The sequence below is a fragment of the Salvelinus fontinalis genome, chromosome 18 (assembly GCF_029448725.1).
Source record: "Salvelinus fontinalis isolate EN_2023a chromosome 18, ASM2944872v1, whole genome shotgun sequence".
Taxonomy (NCBI): domain Eukaryota; kingdom Metazoa; phylum Chordata; class Actinopteri; order Salmoniformes; family Salmonidae; genus Salvelinus; species Salvelinus fontinalis.
The window spans coordinates 56,799,927-56,823,585 of NC_074682.1; the positions used below are offsets into that span (position 1 = coordinate 56,799,927).

The window sequence follows — 23,659 nt, forward strand, 5'->3', positions numbered from 1 at the left end:
GGGAAACGACACAGCTTACAGTTGGGGAACGACACAGATTACAGTTAGGAAACGACACAGATTACAGTTGGGGAACGACACAGATTACAGTTGGGGAACAACACAGATTACAGTTGGGGAACGACACAGATTACAGTTAGATGGAGTTAGTTGGGAAACGACACAGCTTACAGTTAGATGGAGTTAGTTGGGGAACGACACAGATTACAGTTAGGAAACGACACAGATTACAGTTGGGGAACGACACAGATTACAGTTAGATGGAGTTAGTTGGGGAACGACACAGCTTACAGTTAGATGGAGTTAGTTGGGAAACGACACAGCTTACAGTTAGATGGAGTTAGTTGGGGAACGACACAGATTACAGTTGGGGAACGACACAGATTACAGTTAGATGGAGTTAGTTGGGGAACGACACAGATTACAGTTAGATGGAGTTAGTTGGGAAACGACACAGCTTACAGTTAGATGGAGTTACAGTTGGGGAACGACACAGATTACAGTTAGATGGAGTTAGTTGGGGAACGACACAGATTACAGTTGGGGAACGACACAGTTTACAGTTAGATGGAGTTAGTTGGGAAACGACACAGCTTACAGTTAGATGGAGTTAGTTGGGGAACGACACATTACATCACTAATTTTACACAGTAAACAGAGATATTAAACAAAGATAACTCATTTTTCTTAAATACAAAATAGTAAAATCTCTCAAAGATTAAACATCTAACACACGCATCATTCAAGAGAGCAACATCCCATGCCCCAGCTCTCCTCCTGAATCGTTCCGTCTGAATCCCCAGCTCAAGAGAACAGCTCTCCTCTCATCCTGCTTGAATGAATGCTTACGAGCCTACCACCGCTCAGACTGCTCTATCAAATCATAGACTTAATTATAACATAATTAAAACACACAGAAATACGAGCCTTAAGTCATTAATACGGTCAAACCCGGAAACTATAATTTCTAAAACAAAACATTTATTCTTTCAGTGAAATACGGAACCGTTATATATTTTATCAAACGGGTGGCAACCTTAAGTCTAAATATTGCTCTTACATTGCACAACCTTCAATGTTATGTCATAATTATGTTAAATTCTAACAAATTAATTACGGTCTTTATTAGGAAGAAATGGTCTTCACACAGTTCACAACGAGCCAGGCGGCCCAAACTGCTGCATATACCCTGACGCGAATGCACTTTTGTTAAATCATCACCCGTCTGGCAAAGTAGGCTGTGAGTCGATGATAAATTAACAGGCACCGCATTGATTATATGCAACGCAGGACAAGCTAGTTAAACTAGTAATAACCATGTGTAGTTAACTAGTGATTATGTTAAGATGTATTGTTTTTTATAAGATAAGTTTAATGCTAGCTAGCAACTTACATTGGCTCATTGCAGCCACAAGGTCCTTTTGACGCTGCACTCGGGTAACAGGTGGTCAGCCTGCCACGCAGTCTCCTCGTGGATTGCAATGTAATCGGTAATAATTGGAATACAAAAATACCTATTACTGATTGTTATGAAAACTTGAAATTGGCCCTAATTATTCGGTCGACCTCTAATACCTATATTGGAATATTTAAGGGAACTTACTAAAAAGGCAAAGAGGAGAAGGAGGGACAGGAGGAGGAGGAGGGAAAAGAGGAGGGAAAAGAGGAGGAGGAGGGACAGGAGGAGGGAAAAGAGGAGGAGGAGGGACAGGAGGAGGAGGGAAAAGAGGAGGGACAGGAGGAGGAGGGAAAAGAGGAGGGACAGGAAGAGGAGGGACAGGAAGAGGAGGGAAAAGAGGAGGAGGGACAGGAAGAGGAGGGAAAAGAGGAGGAGGAACAGGAGAAGGGACAGGAGGAGGAGGGACAGGAGGAGGAGGGAAAAGAGGAGGGACAGGAGGAGGAGGGACAGGAGGAGGAGGGAAAAGAGGAGGGACAGGAGGAGGAGGGAAAAGAGGAGGGACAGGAGGAGGAGGGAAAAGAGGAGGGACAGGAGGAGGAAGGAAAAGAGGAGGGACAGGAGGAGGAGGGAAAAGAGGAGGGACAGGAGGAGGAGGGACAGGAGGCGGAAGGACAGGGGGAGGGACAGGAGGAGGAGGGAAAAGAGGAGGGACAGGAGGAGGGACAGGAGGAGGAGGGACAGGAGGAGGGAAAAGAGGAGGGACAGGAGGAGGGAAAAGAGGAGGGACAGGAGGAGGAGGGACAGGAGGAGGAGGGACAGGAGGAGGGAAAAGAGGAGGGACAGGAGGAGGGAAAAGAGGAGGGACAGGAGGAGGAGGGACAGGAGGAGGGAAAAGAGGAGGGACAGGAGGAGGAGGGACAGGAGGAGGAGGGACAGGAGGAGGACTGAAAAACACATTCTCTCAAGGCCATCAGACTGTAAAATAGCCATCACTAACAGAGTGGCTGCTGCCAACATACAGACTCAAATCTCATGCCACTTTAATAAATGGATTTAATAAAAGGCATCACTAGTCACTTAAAATAACGCCACTTTAATAATGTTTACATATCTTACATTACTCATATCATAGGTATATACTGTATTTTATACCATCTACTGCATCTTGCCTATGCCGCTCGGCCATAGCTCATCCATATATTTATATGTACATATTCTTATTCCATCCCTTTAGATTTGTGTGTTTAAGGTAGTCGTTGTGAATTTGTTAGATTACTTGTTAGATATTACTGCACTGTCAGAACTAGAAGCACAAGCATTTCGCTACACTCGCATTAACATCTGCTAACCATGTGTATGTGACCATAAAATTGTATTTTATTTGAAGAGGAGGAACAGGAGGAGGGGGGACAGGAGGAGGAGGAACAGGAGGAGGAGGAACAGGAGGAGGGACAGGAGGAGGAGGAACAGGAGGAGGGACAGGAGGAGGGGGGACAGGAGGAGGAGGAAAAGGAGGAGGGGGGACAGGAGGAGGAGGAACAGGAGGAGGGGGGACAGGAGGAGGAGGAACAGGAGGAGGAGGAACAGGAGGAAAAGGAACAGGAGGAGGAGGGACAGGAGGAGGGACAGGAGGAGGAGGAACAGGAGGAGGGACAGGAGGAGGGGGGACAGGAGGAGGAGGAACAGGAGGAGGGACAGGAGGAGGGGGGACAGGAGGAGGAGGAACAGGAGGAGGGGGGACAGGAGGAGGAGGAACAGGAGGAGGAGGAACAGGAGGAGGGGGAACAGGAGGAGGAGGAACAGGAGGAGGAGGAACAGGAGGAGGGGGGACAGGAGGAGGGACAGGAGGAGGGACAGGAGGAGGGGGGAAAGGAGGAGGGGGAACAGGAGGAGGAGGAACAGGAGGAGGGGGAACAGGAGGAGGAGGAACAGGAGGAGGAGGAACAGGAGGAGGGGGAACAGGAGGAGGAGGAACAGGAGGAGGGACAGGAGGAGGGGGGACAGGAGGAGGAGGAACAGGAGGAGGGGGGACAGGAGGGACAGGAGGAGGAGGGGGGACAGGAGGGGGAGGAACAGGAGGAGGAGGGGGGACAGGAGGAGGAGGAACAGGAGGAGGAGGAACAGGAGGAGGGGGAACAGGAGGAGGAGGAACAGGAGGAGGGACAGGAGGAGGGGGGACAGGAGGAGGAGGAACAGGAGGAGGAACAGGAGGAGGGGGGACAGGAGGAGGAGGGACAGGAGGAGGAGGGGGGACAGGAGGAGGGGGGACAGGAGGGGGAGGAACAGGAGGAGGAGGGGGGACAGGAGGAGGAGGAACAGGAGGAGGGACAGGAGGAGGAGGAACAGGAGGAGGAGGGACAGGAGGAGGAGGGGCGACAGGAGGAGGAGGGGGGACAGGAGGGGGAGGAACAGGAGGAGGAGGGGGGACAGGAGGAGGAGGAACAGGAGGAGGGGGGACAGGAGGAGGAGGAACAGGAGGAGGGGGGACAGGAGGAGGGGGGACAGGAGGAGGAGGGACAGGAGGAGGAGGAACAGGAGGAGGAGGAACAGGAAGAGGAGGAACAGGAGGAGGAGGGACAGGAGGAGAGACAGGAGGAGGGGGGAAAGGAGGAGGGGGGACAGGAGGAGGAGGAACAGGAGGAGGGGGGACAGGAGGAGGAGGAACAGGAGGAGGGGGGACAGGAGGAGGGGGGACAGGAGGAGGAGGAACAGGATGAGGGGGGACAGGAGGAGGAGGAACAGGGGGAGGGGGGACAGGAGGAGGAGGGACAGGAAGAGGAACAGGAACAGGAGGAGGGACAGGAAGAGGGACAAAAGGGGGGACATGAGGAGGAGGAACAGGAAGAGGAGGGATAGGAGGAGGAACAGGAGGAGGAGGAGGAATAGGAGGAGGGACAGGAGGAGGAGGAGGAGGGGTAAAAGGAGGAGGAGGAACAGGAGGAGGGACAGGAGGAGGGACAGGAGGAGGAACAGGAGGAGGAGGAGGAGGAGGAGGGGGGACAGGAGGAGGAGGAACAGGAGGAGGGACAGGAGGAGGGACAGGAGGAGGAGGAGGAACAGGAGGAGGGACAGGAGGAGGAGGAGGAGGAACAGGAGGAGGAGGAGGAGGAACAGGAGGAGGGACAGGAGGAGGGACAGGAGGAGGAGGAGGAACAGGAGGAGGGACAGGAGGAGGAGGAGGAACAGGAGGAGGGACAGGAGGAGGGACAAGAGGAGGAGGAGGAACAGGAGGGACAGGAGGAGGAGGAGGAGGAGGAGGGGGGGAACAGGAGGAGGAGGAACAGGAGGAGGGACAGGATGAGGGGGATCAGGAGGGGGAGGGGGGACAGGAGGAGGACAGGAGGAGGAACAGGAGGAAGAGGAGGGACAGGAGGAGGGACAGGAGAAGGGGGGGCAGGAGGAGGAACAGGAGGAAGAGGAGGGACAGGAGAAGGGGGGACAGGAGGAGGGGGGGCAGGAGGAACAGAAGGAGGAGGAGTAGAGTCCTGTCTGGCAGCATGGCCATTGAAGGAGATGGAGAGATATTTAAACATGTTTGAAGTGGATAAATGTCCATCAGCCTCCTCTCCTCTTCTTTCTTCTAGTGGCTGCTGTGTGTTTAATGCTGCGTACCATCTGAGACGCTCATCTATAATGTATTACTGTCCGCCTGGCTGGTCGACTGTCTTCACAGCTCCGATACCCTTGGAGAGAGGCAGGAACCTGTCCTTCAGTTCAGCACATGACTGAACAATAAACATGGTCTTCGTTCGGCAAATTCTACTATTATCATCATCATCATTCATAAAATCAATATTTTTTCAACCTAGAGAATTTGAAGAATTCCTCAGTGCATTATTAATTTGTGATTCCACCATCATCATCATCCATTTTTAACTGTACTATTAGAATAATTTGTTGTGGTCTCAGAGCCAACCGTAACCCCTAGAACCAAGCCCAGAGCCAACCCTAGAGCCCAGAGACAAGCCCAACCCGAGAGCTAAGCCCAGAGCCAAGCCCAGTGAGAAAGCAGAGCCACAAGGACTGTTTTTACAAACAAATGAGAGGGGGGTAAGGAGAGAGGAAGGGAGAGAGAAGGGGGAGGTGGGGTGTGCTGATGAAAATAACCCGTGTTAGCAGCAGCAGCTGATGGGACAGAGGCGATGCCTCCTGCCACTAACCCTCTCCTCTTCCTCCCCTCCCTCTCCTCACCCTCTCTGTTTGTGAACTTGGCCATGTCCTTGCCACAGTGCATTTAGGTGGAATATAGCAAGACACAGAGGAAGAATATATATATATATATATATATATATATATATATATATATATATATATATATATATATATATATATATATATATATATATATATATATATATATATATATAAAAAATATATATATATATATATATAAAAATATATATAAATAGGCAGGTTTCTGAAGGGTTGGGGAGTAGGGCAAGAATTTGCATCTCTGGGTCACTCAGATCCACATTCTTCAGAAAGTATTCATACCCTTTGACTTAATCCATATTTTGTTAGGTTACATCCTGAATTCAAAATGCATTCTATAGATTATTTTTTCCCCCCTCACCCATCTACGTACAATAACCCATTTATTGAAAATGAAATACAGAAATATCTTACATATTAATATTCACACCCTTTTTGCTATGCCACTCCATATTGAGCTCAGCTGAATCCAATTTTCTTAAGATGCCACTACAACTTGACTGGAGTCCACCTGTGGCCAATTAAATTGTTTGGACATTATTTAGAAAAAAACACCTGTCTATTTAAGGTCCCATAGTTGACAGTGCACGTCAGAGCAGAAACTATTGTCCAAGGAACTGCCCCAAAGATCTACAATATATAATTGTGATGAGGCATGTCTGGGGAAGGATATGAAACAATTTCTAGAGTGTTGAACGTTTCCAAGAGCACGGTGTTCTCCATAATTTGGAAATACCCAGACTCTGCCTAGAGCTGGCCGTCCAACCAAACTGAGCGACTAGGCAAGAAGGACCTTGGTCAGGGAGGTGACCAAGAACCCAATGACCCCTGACAGAACTACAGTCACAGGCCTGAAATGGGAGAACCTGCCAGAAAGACAACAGTCTCTATAGCACTTCATCAATCTGGGCTTTATGGGAGAGTGGCTAGACAGCTGAGAAACAGCTGAGAAAAAGGCACGACAGCACAACAGGAGTGGATTTGCAAAAAGGCACGTGAAAGATTCTGAGAATAAGGCAAAAAATATTCTGTGCTCTAATGAGTGAGAAAATGTAACTCTTTCGGCCTGAATGCAAAGTGCTATGTGTGGAGTAAACCAGGCACAGCTCATCACCCATTTCACACCATAATTACCGTGAAGCATGATGGTGACAGCATCATGCTATGGGGATAATTTTAAGCGGCAGGGACTGGGAGACTGGTAAGGATAGAGGGAACAATGAATGGAGACAAATACAGGCAAATCCTTAATGAAAACCTGCTTCAGCGTGCAAACGACCTTAGACTGGGGGCAAAGATTTGTATTCCAACAGTTCACTGCCACTCTCCGTTTAACTTAAGAGTTGAGAAAATCTGCAAGGAAGAATGGGAGAAATTCCCCAAATCCAGACGTGCAAAGCTGATACAGACATACCCAAGACGACTCAAAGCTGATAGACATACCCAAGACGACTCAAAGCTGATACAGACATACCCAAGACGACTCAAAGCTGATACAGACATACCCAAGACGACTCAAAGCTGACACAGACATACCCAAGACGACTCAAAGCTGACACAGACATACCCAAGACGACTCAAAGCTGACACAGACATACCCAAGACGACTCAAAGCTGACACAGACATACCCAAGACGACTCAAAGCTGACACAGACATACCCAAGACAACTCAAAGCTGACACAGACATACCCAAGACGACTCAAAGCTGACACAGACATACCCAAGACGACTCAAAGCTGATACAGACATACCCAAGACGACTCAAAGCTGACACAGACATACCCAAGACGACTCAAAGATGATACAGACATACCCAAGACGACTCAAAGCTGACACAGACATACCCAAGACGACTCAAAGCTGTAATCGCTGCCAAAGGTGCTTCTACAAAGTATTGACTCAAGGGTGTGAATACTTATGTAAATTACAATATTTATGTATTTCATTTTCAATAAATTAGAAATCTCAAAAAACATGTTTTCACTTTGTGTGTTGTGTGTAGATGGGTGAATTATTATTATTTTAAATTAATTTTGAATTAAGGCTGTAAAAACAAAATGTAGAATATGTCAAGGGGTATGAATACTTTCTGTATGTGAATTAAGGGTAACAATTAAGAACTGATTGTTTTAAATTAAAATGGTCAAAAATATATAAAATAGCTTATTTGCCAAGAGCAATTTCTCAAGCAAGAACTTTGCTAAGACTGTCTGGGAGTGGTCTGAGTGGGGAGGGGAAACTAGCTGTTATTCGCAGAGAGTTTTGGAACAGTTGTACATTTTTATTTTACCTTTATTCAACAAGGTAAGACAGTTAAGAACAAATTCTTATTTACAATGACGGCCTACTAGAAGGCAAAAGGCCTCCTGCAGGGACGGGGACTGGGATTAAAATAAAACATGTAATATAGGACAAAACATACATCACAACAAGAGACAACAACACTACAAAAACAGAGACCTAAGACAACAACATAGCAAGGCAGCAACACATAACACAGCATGGTAGCAACACAACATGACAACAACATGGTACCAACACAACATGACAACAACATGGTAGTAACACAACATGACAACAACATGGTACCAACACAACATGACAACAACATGGTACCAACACAACATGACAACAACATGGTAGTAACACAACATGACAACAACATGGTACCAACACAACATGACAACAACATGGTACCAACACAACATGACAACAACATGGTAGCAACACAACATGACAACAGCATGGTAGCAACACAACATGGTACCAACACAACATGACAACAACATGGTAGCAACACAACATGACAACAACATGGTACCAACACAACATGACAACATGGTAGTAACACAACATGACAACAACATGGTACCAACACAACATGACAACAACATGGTACCAACACAACATGACAACAACATGGTAGCAACACAACATGACAACAGCATGGTAGCAACACAACATGGTACCAACACAACATGACAACAACATGGTAGCAACACAACATGACAACAACATGGTACCAACACAACATGACAACAACATGGTACCAACACAACATGACAACAACATGGTACCAACACAACATGACAACAACATGGTAGCAACACAACATGACAACACCATGGTAGCAACACAACATGACAACAGCATGGTAGCAACACAACATGGTAGCAACACAACATGACAACAACATGGTACCAACACAACATGACAACAACATGGTACCAACACAACATGACAACAACATGGTACCAACACAACATGACAACAACATGGTACCAACACAACATGGCAGCAGCACAACATGGCAGCAGCACAACATGGCAGCAGCACAACATGGCAGCAGCACAACATGGCAGCGGCACAAAACATGGTACAAACATTATTGGGCACAGACAACAGCACAAAGAGCAAGAAGGTAGAGACAACAATACATCACGCTAAGCAGCCACAACTGTCAGTAAGAGTGTCCATGATTGAGTCTTTGAATGAAGAGATTGAGATAAAACTGTGGAATAATTTTTGATATTTTTTATTTTTGATACTGTCGCAAAGCTAACTAAAAAGCGGCATTCCCCAAGAGAGGATTCAGCAGTGATAAATTCATGAACTTCTTTGATGAAAAGATCATGATCATCAGAAAGCAAATTACGGACTCCTCTTTAAATCTGCGTATTCCTCCAAAGCTCAGCTGTCCTGAGTCTGCACAACACTGCCAGGATCTAGGATCAAGGGAGACACTCAGGTTTTTAAAAAACTATATCTCTTGACACATTGATGAAAATAGTCTTGGCTTCAACCTTCCAGCTGCATACTGGACCCTATTCCAACTAAACTACTGAAAGAGCTACTTCCTGTGCTTGGCCCTCCTATGTTGAATATAATAAAAGGCTCCCTATCCACCGGATGTGTACCAAACTCACTAAAAGTGGCAGTAATAAAGGCTCTCTTGAAAAAGCCAAACCTTGACCCAGAAAATATTTAAAAAACTAAAAATCGGCCTATATCGAATCTCCCATTCCTCTCAACATATTTAGAAAAAGCTGTTGCACAGCAACTGACTGCCTTCCTGAAGACAAACAATGTATACGAAACACTTCAGTCTGTTTTTAGACCCCATCATAGCACTGAGACTGCACTCGTGAAGGTGGTATATGACCTTTTAATGGCGTCAGACCAAGGCTCTGCATCTGTCCCCGTGCTCCTAGACCTTAGTGCTGCCTTTGACACCATCGTTCACCACATTCTTTTGGAGAGATTGTAAACCCAAATTGGTCTACACGAACAAGTTCTGGCCTGGTTTAGATCTTATCTGTCGGAAAGATATCAATTTGGCTCTGTGGATGGTTTGTCCTCTGACAAATTAACTGTCAATTTCGGTGTTCCTCAAGGTTCCGTTTTAGGACCACTATTGCTTTCACTATACATTTTACCTCTTGGTGTTGTCATTAGGAAATATAATGTTAACTTTCACCTCTTTGCGGACGATACACAGCTGTACATTTCTATGAAACATGGTGAAGTCCCAAAATCGCCCTCCCTGGATGCCTGTATTTCAGACATAAGGAAGTGGATGGCAACACATTTTCTACTTGTAAACTCGGACAAAACAGAGATGCTTGTTCTAGGTCCCAAGAAACAACGAGATCTTCTGTTGGATCTGACAACTAATCTTGACGGTTGTACAGTCGTCTCAAATAAAACTGTGAAAGACCTCGCCGTTACTCTGGACCCTGATCTCTCTTTTGACGAACATATCAAGACTGTTTCAAGGACAGCTTTTTTCCATCTTCGTAACATCGTAGCAAAAATCTGAAACTTTTTGTCCAAAAAGGATGCAGAAAAGTTATTCCATGCTTTTGTCACTTCTATATTAGACTACTGCAATGCTCTACTTTCCGGCTACCCAGATAAAGCACTAAATAAACTTAAGTTAGTGCTAAACACGGCTGATAGAATCTTGACTAGAACCCCAAAATGTTATCATATTACTCCAATGCTAGCCTGGCTTCCTGTTAGGGCAAGGGCTGATTTCAAAGTTTTACTGCTAACCTACAAAGCATTACATGGGCTTGCTCCTACCCATCCTGCCGTACATACGCTATAGTCACAAGACGCAGGCCTCCTTATTGTCCCTAGAATTTCTAAGCAAACAGCTTGAGGCAGGGCTTTCTCCTATAGATCTCCATTATTATGGAATGGTCTGCCTATCCATGTGAGATCGGTCTCAACCTTTAAGTCTTTATTGAAGACTCATCTCTTCATTAGGTCTTATGATTGAGTGTTGTCTGGCCCAGGGATGTGAAGGTGAACGGAAAGGCACTGGAGCGACGAACCACCCTTGCTGTCTCTGCCTGGCCGGTTCCCCTCTCTCCACCAGGATTCTTTGCCTCTAACCTTATTACGGGGGCTGAGTCACAGGCTTACTGGTGCTCTTCCATCCCGTCCCTAGGAGGGGTGCGTCACCTGAGTGGGTTGAGTCACTGACGTGATTTTCCTGTCCGGTTTTGAGCCCCGCTCGGGTTCGTGCCGTGGGGGAGATCTTCGTGGGCTATACTCGGCCTTGTCTCAGGGAAGTAAGTTGGTGGTTGAATATATCCCTCTAGTGGTGTGGGGGCGGTGCTTTGGAAAAGTGGGTGGGGTTATATACTGCCTGGTTGGCCTTGTCCAGGGGTTTCGTCAGATGGGGACACAGTGTCTCCTGACCCCTCCTGTCTCAGCCTCCAGTATTTATGCTGCAATAGTTTTTGTTGGGGGGGCTAGTGTCAGTCTGTTATATCTGGAGTATTTCTCCTGTCTTATCCGGTGTCCTGTGTGAATTTAAGTATGCTCGCTTTAATTCTCTCTCACTCTTTTTTCTCGGAGAACCTGAGCCCTAGGACCATGCCTCAGGACTACCTCCCCTGATGACTCCTTGCTGTCCCCAGTCCACCTGGTTGTGCTGCTGCTCCAGTTTCAACTGTTCTGCCTGCGGCTATGGAACCCTGACCTGTTCACTGGACGTGCTACCTTGTCCCGGAACCGGTTGTTTTCGACTTGTCCCGGACCTGCTGTTTTCGACTATTTAAAGCCAACTGACATTTACTCCTGAGGTGCTGACCTGTTGCACCCTCTACAACCATTGTGATTATTATTTGACCCTGCTGGTCATCTATGAACGTTTGAACATCTTGGCCATGTACTGTTATATTCTCCAGAAGAGAACTGAAGAGAGAAGAGAACTGGCCACCCCTCAGAGCCTGGTTCCTCTCCAGGTCTCTGCTTTTCTAGGGAGGTTTTCCAAGCCACCGTGCTTCTACATCTGCATTGCTTGCTGTTTGGGGTTTAAGGCTGGGTTTCCGTACAGCACTTTGTGACATCGGCTGATGTAAAAAGGGCTTTATAATAACATTTGATTGATTGATTGACTGACCTTTAAGGTTGCGGAAAACCAGATTGCATACCACAGAGAATACTATAGACACCAAGAAAGCCAGTCAGTCGATTATTGACAAGTTTTTCCAACACTTTTGATAAACCTTGGCTGCCTTCCAAGCAATGGGCACCTCCCCAAAGAGGAGAGAAAGGTTAAAAAGGTCAGAGATAGGCTTGGCGATGATAGGGGCAGTAATCTTAAATAGGAAATGGTCTAAGCCATCTATACCAGTTTCAGGAGCTCCTTTATCACCTCGGACTCAGTGACCGCCTGCAGGGAGAAACTTTGTAGTGGGGCAGTGGAAAAAGAGGGAGGAGCATCGGGGATAGGCACATTAGAAGGGGTGGGAGATGAGGAAATGTTGGACCGTTTCTTATTGTACCCTTTCTTATTGGTCTATTAACTAAGGCAGGCCAAAACGCGATCGCACCAAAACAGTATTTTACACAAAAAAATGTCATTATCATAATTTTTTATAATTTCACAGTATTATTCCAACGACATAGTGTGGAAATATATATACAGTAAAACACAGCAAAATCGAGTTTTTGACTGCACTAGGCCTTTAATTGAATAGAAAATCCTCAGATTGGCAGACATTGACCGTCAGCAAGCTAACATAGTGGCATGGGACATATACATCCTCCACACACTGTGTGTGCGTCCCAAATAGCACCCTAATGCCGATATAGTGCACTACTTTTGACCAAAGCCTGAGATACTATATTTGGAATAGGGTGCCATTCGGCACTCACACACGGTCTGATTAATACAGCTAATGTAACACCTGCCCCATGGAGGTAGGATATAATGAAGATGGAATGGGGGAAGGGGGAGAGAGAGAGAGAGAGAATCACTGCCTCATCACAGTACTGATGAGAGCCCTCTCCGTTACCCTTCAAAACACCGGAGCCCAAGCTGTTACCGCCGGGACCTCACAGAATTACAAGACACTTCTGTGAGCCACCTCATTTATCATGTTCTCTTCTCTGCTCTCTCTCTCCCCTCCGTCGCTCTTCTTCTCCCCCCTCTCACTCGGAACCTAGTACACAAATGAGCCATCCAATTACGTCAGATGGCTTTGCTAGCCTAGTGGAGCACACTTCCTCCCTCTAAAATTCGCTCGCTCTAATAAACTCTGAAAAGACCCTGAGGGGATAATGGGTCCCTCTCATTTCACCTCTCTCTCTGAGTTTGAGAAGAGCTTATTTTCATAAGAGATGAATAGTCTACTGACTGAGGTGCACACTGTACTGCTCTCTGAGTTTAAATCATAAGACCAGGATGAGGAGAGTTTAAATTAGGTCCTGATTGACAGCAACTAGTCATTGGCTTGGTGATTAGTTTAGAAGTTTATTTTTTAAATTTCACCTTTATTTACCTAGAAAAGTCAGTTAAGAACTAATTCTTATTTACAATGACGGCCTACCCAAAGCCAAACCTGCACGACGCTGGGCCAATTGTACGCCGCCCTATCACGGCCGGATTTGATACAGCCTAGATTTGAACCAGGGTCTGTAGTGCTGAGATGCAGTGCCTTAGACAGCTGTGCTAACCGGGAGCCCCAATGTTCTAGTGTAGTAAGTAAACAACATGTGGATGCTGCTGAGGGGTTTAGGGGTTTATCTAGGTAGGCAGAAGGGCCTTTAAAGCCATTATCTAGGGAGGGAGAGGGGCCTTTAAAGCCATTATCTAGGGAGGCAGAGGGGCTTTTAAAGCCATTATCTAGGGAGGCAGAGGGGCCTTTAAAGCCATTATCTATGGAGGGAGAGGGGCCTTTAAAGCCATTATCTATGGAGGGAGAGGGGCCTTTAAAGCCATTATCTATGGAGGGAGAGGGGCCTTTAAAGCCATTATCTAGGGAGGCAGAGGGGCCTTTAAAGCCATTATCTAGGGAGGCAGAGGGGCCTTTAAAGCCATTATCTAGGGAGGCAGAGGGGCCTTTAAAGCCATTATCTAGGGAGGCAGAGGGGCCTTTAAAGCCATTATCTATGGAAGCAGAGGGTCCTTTAAAGCCATTATCTATGGAGGGAGAGGGGCCTTTAAAGCCATTATCTATGGAGGGAGAGGGGCCTTTAAAGCCATTATCTATGGAGGGAGAGGGGCCTTTAAAGCCATTATCTATGGAGGGAGAGGGGCCTTTAAAGCCATTATCTATGGAGAGAGAGGGGCCTTTAAAGCCATTATCTATGGAGGGAGAGGGGCCTTTAAAGCCATTATCTAGGGAGGCAGAGGGACCTTTAAAGCCATTATCTAGGGAGGGAGAGGGGCCTCCTCTCCTGTGCTGTCTTGGATGTGTGCTTAGGGTCGTTGACCTATTGGAAGGTGAACCTTCACCCCAGTCTGAGGTTCTGACCACTCTGGAGCAGGATTTCATCAAGAATCTCTCTGTACTTTGCTCCGTTCATCTTTCCCTCGACCCTGACTAGTCTCCTAGTCCCTGCCACACAAAAACATCCCTACAACATGATGCTGCCACCACCATGCTTCACAGTAGGGATGGTGCCTGCTTTCCTCCTGAGGTGACACTTGGCATTCAGGCCAAAGAGTAGAATCTTGGTTTCATCAGACCAGAGAATCTTGCTTCTCATGGGAGACAGGATCGAGGCAAAGATGAAAGGAAGAAAGTACAGTGAGGTCCTTGATCAAAACCTGCTCCAGAGCGCTCAGACTGGGGCGAAGATTCACCTTCCAACAGGACAGCGACCCTAAGCACACAGCCAAGACAACACAGGAGTGGCTTCAGAAAAAGTCTCTGAATGTCCTTGAAGTGGCACAGCCAGAGCTTGGACTTGAACAAAAACATCAAAACCAAACCATCTCTAGAGAGTCCTGAAAATAGCTGTGCAGCAATGCTCCCCATCCAACCTGACAGAGAATGGGAGAAACTCCCCAAATACAGATGTGCCGAGCTTGTAGCATCATACCCAAGAAGACTTGAGGCTGTAATCGCTGCAAAAGGTGCTTCAACAAAGTATTGAGAAAAGGGTTTGAATACTTGTGATATATTTCAGTTTTTGCTTTGTCATTATAGGGTATTGTGTGTAGATTGATGAGGGGAAAAAAAGGCTGAAACGTAACAAAATGTGGAAAAAGTCAAAGGGGTCTGAATCCTTTCTGAAGACACTCCATACAACTTTACGGAGATCTCAAATAAAAATTCTGACAACCAGCTGACGGACGGACGGATAAAGGTAACAGACAGACCAACGGACAGAAAGACAGCCAGCCAGCTGACGGGCGGATAAAGGTAACAGACAGACCAACGGACAGACAGCCAGCCAGAGAGATGTACTCACAGGCGTGCAGGGAGAAGTGTTTACGTTCTGCGGGGGCTGCAGCAGGGTCTCCTGGGTGTACTGTGGGGGTTTGGGGGAGCACTGCAGCAGCCGGAGAGGTCTCTCCTTCCCCCAGGAGGTGCTGGATGGAGTGCAGCTGAAAGCACGGATCCGACAACAGCACTGAAGCCGCACGCGACACCCTGAAGAGACACAGAGGACACGTTAAAACAAACTCTCACCAAAGCCAAAGAACTAGTGTACTGTCATTGGTCAGACTCCACAGTTTTCCGTTATGGAACGTTTCAACACCGAGAACATTCAAGGTGTTTTTGAACACCATTTCCTATCACACAGTGCATCAGAACTTGAAAGATGAATCTCAGCCAAGACAGGACACATCTTTCATATAACCCCAGTGTGACTTCTTGTTCCTGTGAAGACTTCCTGGAAAAATAGTAACAACCACATGTCATGCTGGCTTTTTAATAAGTCCTGTCAGCCGACGTTGCACACTCTCAGAGCTCACCATCTCTGCTTCTCCTCCTCGGCTGGTCTATGCAGCGTTCAATCACTGGTCTCGACATTCACTCCCTGTTCTCGTTCCCTGCGGTGCTTCTCAGTACCAGACTATTTCTCTCTCACACACACGTTTATTCCCAGAGGCGCTTCTCAATACTATACTACTTCACACATCTTTTATTATTTTATATGGACTTTTGACAGGACCAGACGCACACAGTCGTACAGCTAGCTACTCACACAGCCGTACAGCTAGCTACTCACACAGCCGTACAGCTAGCTACTCACACAGCCGTACAGCTAGCTACTCACACAGCCGTACAGCTAGCTACTCACACAGCCGTACAGCTAGCTACACACATTCGTACAGCTAGCTACTCACACAGCCGTACAGCTAGCTACACACAGCCATACAGCTAGCTACTCACACAGCCGTAAAGCTAGCTACTCACACAGCCGTAAAGCTAGCTACTCACACAGCCGTACAGCTAGCTACTCACACAGCCGTACAGCTAGCTACTCACACAGCCATACAGCTAGCTACTCACACAGCCGTACAGCTAGCTACTCACACAGCCGTACAGCTAGCTACTCACACAGCCGTACAGCTAGCTACTCACACAGCCGTACAGCTAGCTACTCACACAGCCGTACAGCTAGCTACACACATTCGTACAGCTAGCTACTCACACAGCCGTACAGCTAGCTACACACAGCCATACAGCTAGCTACTCACACAGCCGTAAAGCTAGCTACTCACACAGCCGTAAAGCTAGCTACTCACACAGCCGTACAGCTAGCTACTCACACAGCCGTACAGCTAGCTACTCACACAGCCATACAGCTAGCTACTCACACAGCCATACAGCTAGCTACTCACACAGCCATACAGCTAGCTACTCACAGTCATACAGCTAGCTACGCACACAGTCATACAGCTAGCTACGCACACAGTCATACAGCTAGCTACGCACACAGCCATACAGCTAGCTACTCACACAGCCTTACAGCTAGCTACTCACACAGCCTTACAGCTAGCTACTCACACAGCCGTACAGCTAGCTACTCACACAGCCGTACAGCTAGCTACTCACACAGCCGTACAGCTAGCTACTCACACAGCCATACAGCTAGCTACTCACACAGTCATACAGCTAGCTACACACACAGTCATACAGCTAGCTACACACACAGTCATACAGCTAGCTACACACACAGCCATACAGCTAGCTACACACACAGCCATACAGCTAGCTACTCACACAGCCATACAGCTAGCTACTCACACAGTCATACAGCTAGCTACACACACAGCCATACAGCTAGCTAAACACACAGTCATACAGCTAGCTACGCACACAGTCATACAGCTAGCTACACACACAGTCATACAGCTAGCTACTCACACAGTCATACAGCTAGCTACTCACACAGTCATACAGCTAGCTACTCACACAGTCATACAACTAGCTACGCACACAGTCATACAGCTAGCTACTCACACAGTCATACAGCTAGCTACACACACAGTCATACAGCTAGCTACACACACAGTCATACAGCTAGCTACACACACAACCATACAGCTAGCTACACACACAACCATACAGCTAGCTACACACACAGCCATACAGCTAGATACACAGTCATACAGCTAGCTACACAGTCATACAGCTAGCTACTCACACAGTCATACAGCTAGCTACTCACACAGTCATACAGCTAGCTACACACACAGTCATACAGCTAGCTACTCACACAGTCATACAGCTAGCTACACACAGTCATACAGCTAGCTACACACAGCCATACAGCTAGCTACACACACAGCCATACAGCTAGCTACACACAGTCATACAGCTAGCTACGCACACAGTCATACAGCTAGCTACACACACAGTCATACAGCTAGCTACACAGTCATACAGCTAGCTACACACACAGTCATACAGCCAGTACCCAGTACCGGCACTGTGTCCATGATGCAAGCACTGGAAATAGATGATGTAGACTAGACAACAGGATAGTTCAAAGCTTTTCTGTTTGTATAGTTCCCATGATAACTTCTAACTATTCCCCAAGAAAACACAGCATTAATATTCCACAGATGGGGAGGAAGCTGACAGGGAAGTAGAGGGAATACGACACGTGTAGTTTCCTCTGTGCAGGAATAAGGGAGTAGGAGTGAGGTGAAATACACACACAGTTACTGAATGCCTGGTAGCATGGCTAGAGGATGAGACTGAGGCAGGACCAGTCCTGTCAATGTGACTCAGAGACACACACACACAGACAGGTCAGAGAGCGGGACATGATGTTGGACTGGGCTGTACAGTACTTTACTATATACCGGTATTGAAGCACAGACCAGTTTGTATTTTTACTTTACTTTCTATAACGGTATTTCAATGTTAGGTTAATTAAACGTGATACGCAACTTCAGCGTGTGTAATGTCATTTATTTATTTTGTTATATAGTTTACTCGTTATCTACTTGAATTGTCTTTCTCCCTTCTGCTGCGTACCGTTTCCCACACCAAGCCCCCCCCCCCCCCCCCCCCGTAACTCAAGGAGAGAGCGTTTTGCTCGACAACGGAGTCACAAGCACTTGACTTGCCGTTCACTCTGCAGTCTACACGGTCAAAAAGATGCAATGAGATGTTGGTGGGGAAAAAAACAATGCTGTTTTCCACAAGCTTTCTATAATTATACTGCTAGTTTGTGTATCTTACTGTCCCGCTAGTTTGTATTTTCTGAACAAGTTGTGGTTCCTTACCCTGGTCAATAATTCCTCCCTGGCTTATTCATCCATTGTCACGTTAAACAACTATGTATTCAAGGTGCTGCCCACTATACTCCAACTATAGAATTAGAGTGAATCAGTCTATTTCCATAATTCCACAACATTTCACCAATTAACTAAGACGATACTTTTTGCCCATATTTTATTTTATTTTTTTATTTTACCTTTATTTAACTAGGCAAGTCAGTTAAGAACAAATTCTTATTTTCAATGACGGCCTAGGAACAGTGGGTTAACTGCCTGTTCAGGGGCAGAACGACAGATTTGTACCTTGTCAGCTTGGGGATTTGAACTTGCAACCTTTCGGTTACTAGTCCAACGCTCTAACCACTAGGCTACCCTGCCGCCCCATATCATGCAGCCCTGCGAGGCACAGTGTGGAAATGATACCAAAAGTGTGGTAAATGTAGACATTTTAGAGAATGGACCGTATAAAACAATCAGAATGAAGAAAGGCCTATTGAAATGACTTATTAAGAATATTTAGAACTTTCATAATTGAAAAACAGAAAATATATATATATATATTTTTTTTAAAGTGAAACATATCATATATGATATGTGGGCCATATCGCCCAGCCCTAACACGATGGGTAAAAACAGTCAGATATCATTAGCCAAATGCACCAAACCTGGGTGTTTGTGCCTCGGTTAACAGATGGCAGAGGGATATAAGGAGCCAGGGAGAGACAGACCAGTGAAACACAAACATTGTAAATACCACCAATATGTATCTTTCCCTACTATTTACACCACAACTATTTGCACATTGCTAAAACACAGTATATAGCTGATAATATAACACTTAAAATGTCTATCTTTTTTTTAAACCTCTGTGAGTGAAATTTTTTTTAAACCTCTGTGAGTGAAACGTTTTCTGTTAATTTCTAAGTTTTTGTTTCTTCTGACTTTTGTTGGTTTATTTCACTTACTTTGGCAATTTGCTAATAAAGCCCCTTTGAATTGAATTGAGAGACAGTGGGGAGGGGAAGAGGAGAGAGGAAAGAAGATCGAGATAGGAGAGAGGAAAGAGAGAGGAGAGGAGAGAGAGGAATGGAGAGAGAGGAATGGAGATCGAGATAGGGAGAGGAGAGAGGAAAGAGAGAGGAGAGGAGAGAGAGGAATGGAGAGAGGAAAGAGAGGAATGGAGATTGAGAGAGGAGAGAGGAAAGAGAGAGGAGAGAGAAAGAAAAGTGGATAGGGGAGAGCGAGAAGAGAAGGGAAGATGGAAAGAGAGGAGAGAGAGAGGAGAGAGAGGAATGGAGATTGAGAGAGGAGAGAGGAGAGAGAGAGAAAGCGGATAGGGGAGAGCGAGAAGAGAAGGGAAGATGGAAAGAGAGAAAGGAAAAGAGAGCGAGAGGTATGGATGGGGAGGTGGTGGTATATGTGAGTGGGTGATTTCCAAAAGGCACACACACATCCTGGCCTGCTGAGCAGAAAGGCCCACACCAGAGCACCACATGTGCCTCACAGGCTCAAAACAACCTCAACAACACTGCTTCTAAGCAAAGACATCTCACACACACACACACACACACACACACACACACACACACACACACACACACACACACACACACACACACAAACCATCAGGGAGTTAGAGTAGCTCTATAAACACATTTCATCAAACCCCCAAAAACAACTAAATGAGAGGAGCTCTAAACAGCAGTCAGGGCAGCTAACTCCTCAACCCCTCCCAAACACTACACCTTCTACACCCATCAACCCTCCCAAACACTACACCTTCTACACCCATCAACCCTCCTCAACCCCTCCCAAACACGACACCTTCTACACCCATCAACCCTCCCAAACACGACACCTTCTACACCCATCAACCCTCCCAAACACTACACCTTCTACACCCATCAACCCCTCCCAAACACTACACCTTCTACACCCATCAACCCTCCCAAACACTACACCTTCTACAGCCATCAACCCCTCCCAAACACTACACCTTCTACACCCATCAACCCTCCCAAACACTACACCTTCTACACCCATCAACCCTCCTCAACCCCTCCCAAACACTACACCTTCTACACCCATCAACCCCTCCCAAACACGACACCTTCTACACCCATCAACCCTCCCAAACACGACACCTTCTACACCCATCAACCCTCCCAAACACTACACCTTCTACACCCATCAACCCCTCCCAAACACGACACCTTCTACAGCCATCAACCCCTCCCAAACACTACACCTTCTACACCCATCAACCCCTCCCAAACACTACACCTTCTACACCCATCAACCCTCCTCAACCCCTCCCAAACACTACACCTTCTACAGCCATCAACCCTCCTCAACCCCTCCCAAACACTACACCTTCTACACCCATCAACCCTCCTCAACCCCTCCCAAACACTACACCTTCTACACCCATCAACCCTCCTCAAACACAACACCTTCTACAGCCATCAACCCCTCCCAAACACTACACCTTCTACAGCCATCAACCCTCCTCAACCCCTCCCAAACACTACACCTTCTACACCCATCAACCCTCCTCAGACCAGCCTACACACACCACACCTACACCCATCAACCCTCCTCAGACTAGCCTACACACACCATACCTACAACCATCAACCCTCCTCAGACCAGCCTACACACACTACACCTTCTACACCCATCAACCCTCCTCAGACTAGCCTACACACACACCACACCTACAACCATCAACCCGCTTATCCTCAGTAGACTAGCCCAGGGATTTTCAAACCTCTCCCTGTGACCCCCCAGATGTTTCACAATTGTGTCGTAGCCCTGAGCTCTCTCACCTGATTCATCTAGTCAAGGGCTTGATGATTTTGTTGACCAGTTGAATCAAGTGTGCGCTAGCTGTGAAATAATTCACACAGCAGGTGTTTGAGCCATGGTGTCAGTTCTCTATGGATACATCACAGAGACATCATGTCTATTTGTAGCGTTGAGACCCCAACAACCCCCTGTAGCTACAGGGTGACTCACACACACACACACACACCTCTGACTCCTCCTTCTAGCAAGGCCACTTCAGACGTAGGGAGCAGAGTGGACCCTCAAGGCTGTCTGTCTGGCTTGGCACTTTGAGAAGGGAAATCGATTTCTCCTTTCATTCCAAATTAGGTGATGGTGATGTCTGCGCGATAGGTATCAGATTAAGAAAAGGCATATTTGGTGACGCAATATCTCAGTATAACTGAACCAGAGTCGTTGATTAGTCAAAGATCTCAGTATAACTGAACCCGAGTCGTTGATTAGTCAAAGATCTCAGTATAACTGAACCAGAGTTGTTGATTAGTCAAAGATCTCAGTATAACTGAACCCGAGTCGTTGATTAGTCAAAGATCTCAGTACAACTGAACCCGAGTCGTTGATTAGTCAAAGATCTCAGTATAACTGAACCCGAGTCGTTGATTAGTCAAAGATCTCAGTACAACTGAACCCGAGTCGTTGATTAGTCAAAGATCTCAGTATAACTGAACCAGAGTTGTTGATTAGTCAAAGTCAAGAGGGAGGATAGTGGAGGGGATTCAAATATATTCCTTCCCTCCCTCCGTCTCTCATCTCGTTCTCCCCCATCACTCCTCCCCTTGTGCTTCCTTTTAGTAGCAGCTTCATGTTATGGGTATTCTTGTCACCAGCAGGGAATGGGGAGTTTGTCAGGATCGAAAGGCGCAAAGCCCATGTAAAAAGGTAGAGCAAAACCTGCCTCCGTCTTCTGAAAAACGAACCCGGGGACAGAGTTTTGTTACGCACATTTGAAAGCCAAAGACACACCACAGTGGCTTTCCAAGACGTGTTGAGTGTTCCTGAGTGGTACATTCTCAGTCCTGACTTTAATTTGCTTGAAAATCAGACAAGGTTTGAATACTTCTTCTCATTCATTATTTAGAGCCAGCACACAAACACACACAAACATGTTTCGTTCTGGGTTGATGGTGCCGGAGGGAATGGCGTCCGTTTTCTCTCTTGTCATCCCCCTCCATCTCTCCTCCCCCAACTCCATCTCTCCTCCCCCAACTCCATCTCTCCTCCCCCAACTCCATCTCTCCTCCCCCAACTCCATCTCTCCTCCCCCAACTCCATCTCTCCTCCCCCAACTCCATCTCTCCTCCCCCAACTCCATCTCTCCTCCCCCATCTCTGCATGTTGGTCATTCCTTCCATCTGGTGATTAACATGTCTTCTCAGAGAGAGAGAGAGATGCTAGAGTGCAACCTACAGTAGATCAATGGGCCCCAAAAAAATAGATAATTGTTGGTAGGATAAAAGAGACCATTGTTGGTAGAATAGTAACACACAGGGAGGTCATGTGTCAGCCATGTCACGCCCGCGCACACATCTCACAGACGTTAACAGACCTTTATGAAAGAGGGAAGATAAATCCCCTTCAGTGTCTGTACTACAGTCTGTTCAAATCAAATCAAAGTTTATTGGTCACGTGCAAACGGTACAGTGAAACGCTTACTTGCTAACACAACAATGCAGTACAACATCAATCAAGAATCAAATGGCAAATATAAAAGTCAAAACAGACCAAGCAGTTTTAGTATGGGAAGTATATATATATATATATATATATATATATATATATATATATATATATATATATATATATATATATATATATATATATATATATATATATATATCATACTGTATATTCTATGTCAAATTATGAAGACAGCCATGGTATATCAGACCGTATACCATGGGTATGACAAAACATTTATTTTTACTGCTCTAATAACATTGGTAACCAGTTTTTAATAGCAATAAGGCACCTCTGGGGTTTGTGATATATGGCCGATATACGACGGCTAAGGGCTGTGTCCAGGAAGTCTGTGTTGGGTTGTGCGTAAGAACAGGCCCTAGCTGTGGTATATTGGCCATATACCGAACCCCAGAGGCTCCTTATTGGTTAAGTAGCCAAAAGTGAGTAACGTAAAATGACTTGTGCCTGTACTGCTGTCTGTATTGTCTGTCTGTACTGCAGTATATTGGCAGTGAAGCTGGAGGTGACAGC

At 46.4% G+C, this 23,659-nt stretch overlaps 1 protein-coding gene across 1 annotated transcript in view; it reads right to left on the reverse strand.

Annotated features, from left to right (window-relative positions):
• LOC129815776 (E3 ubiquitin-protein ligase RNF123) overlaps nt 1–23,659 on the reverse strand; it is a 289,130-nt gene that overhangs the window by 50,109 nt on the left and 215,362 nt on the right. Inside the window, exon 35 of the mRNA XM_055869888.1 lies at nt 15,331–15,512. Within this exon, the coding sequence (XP_055725863.1) occupies nt 15,331–15,512 (182 nt within the window). The remainder of the gene's footprint in view (nt 1–15,330; nt 15,513–23,659) is intronic.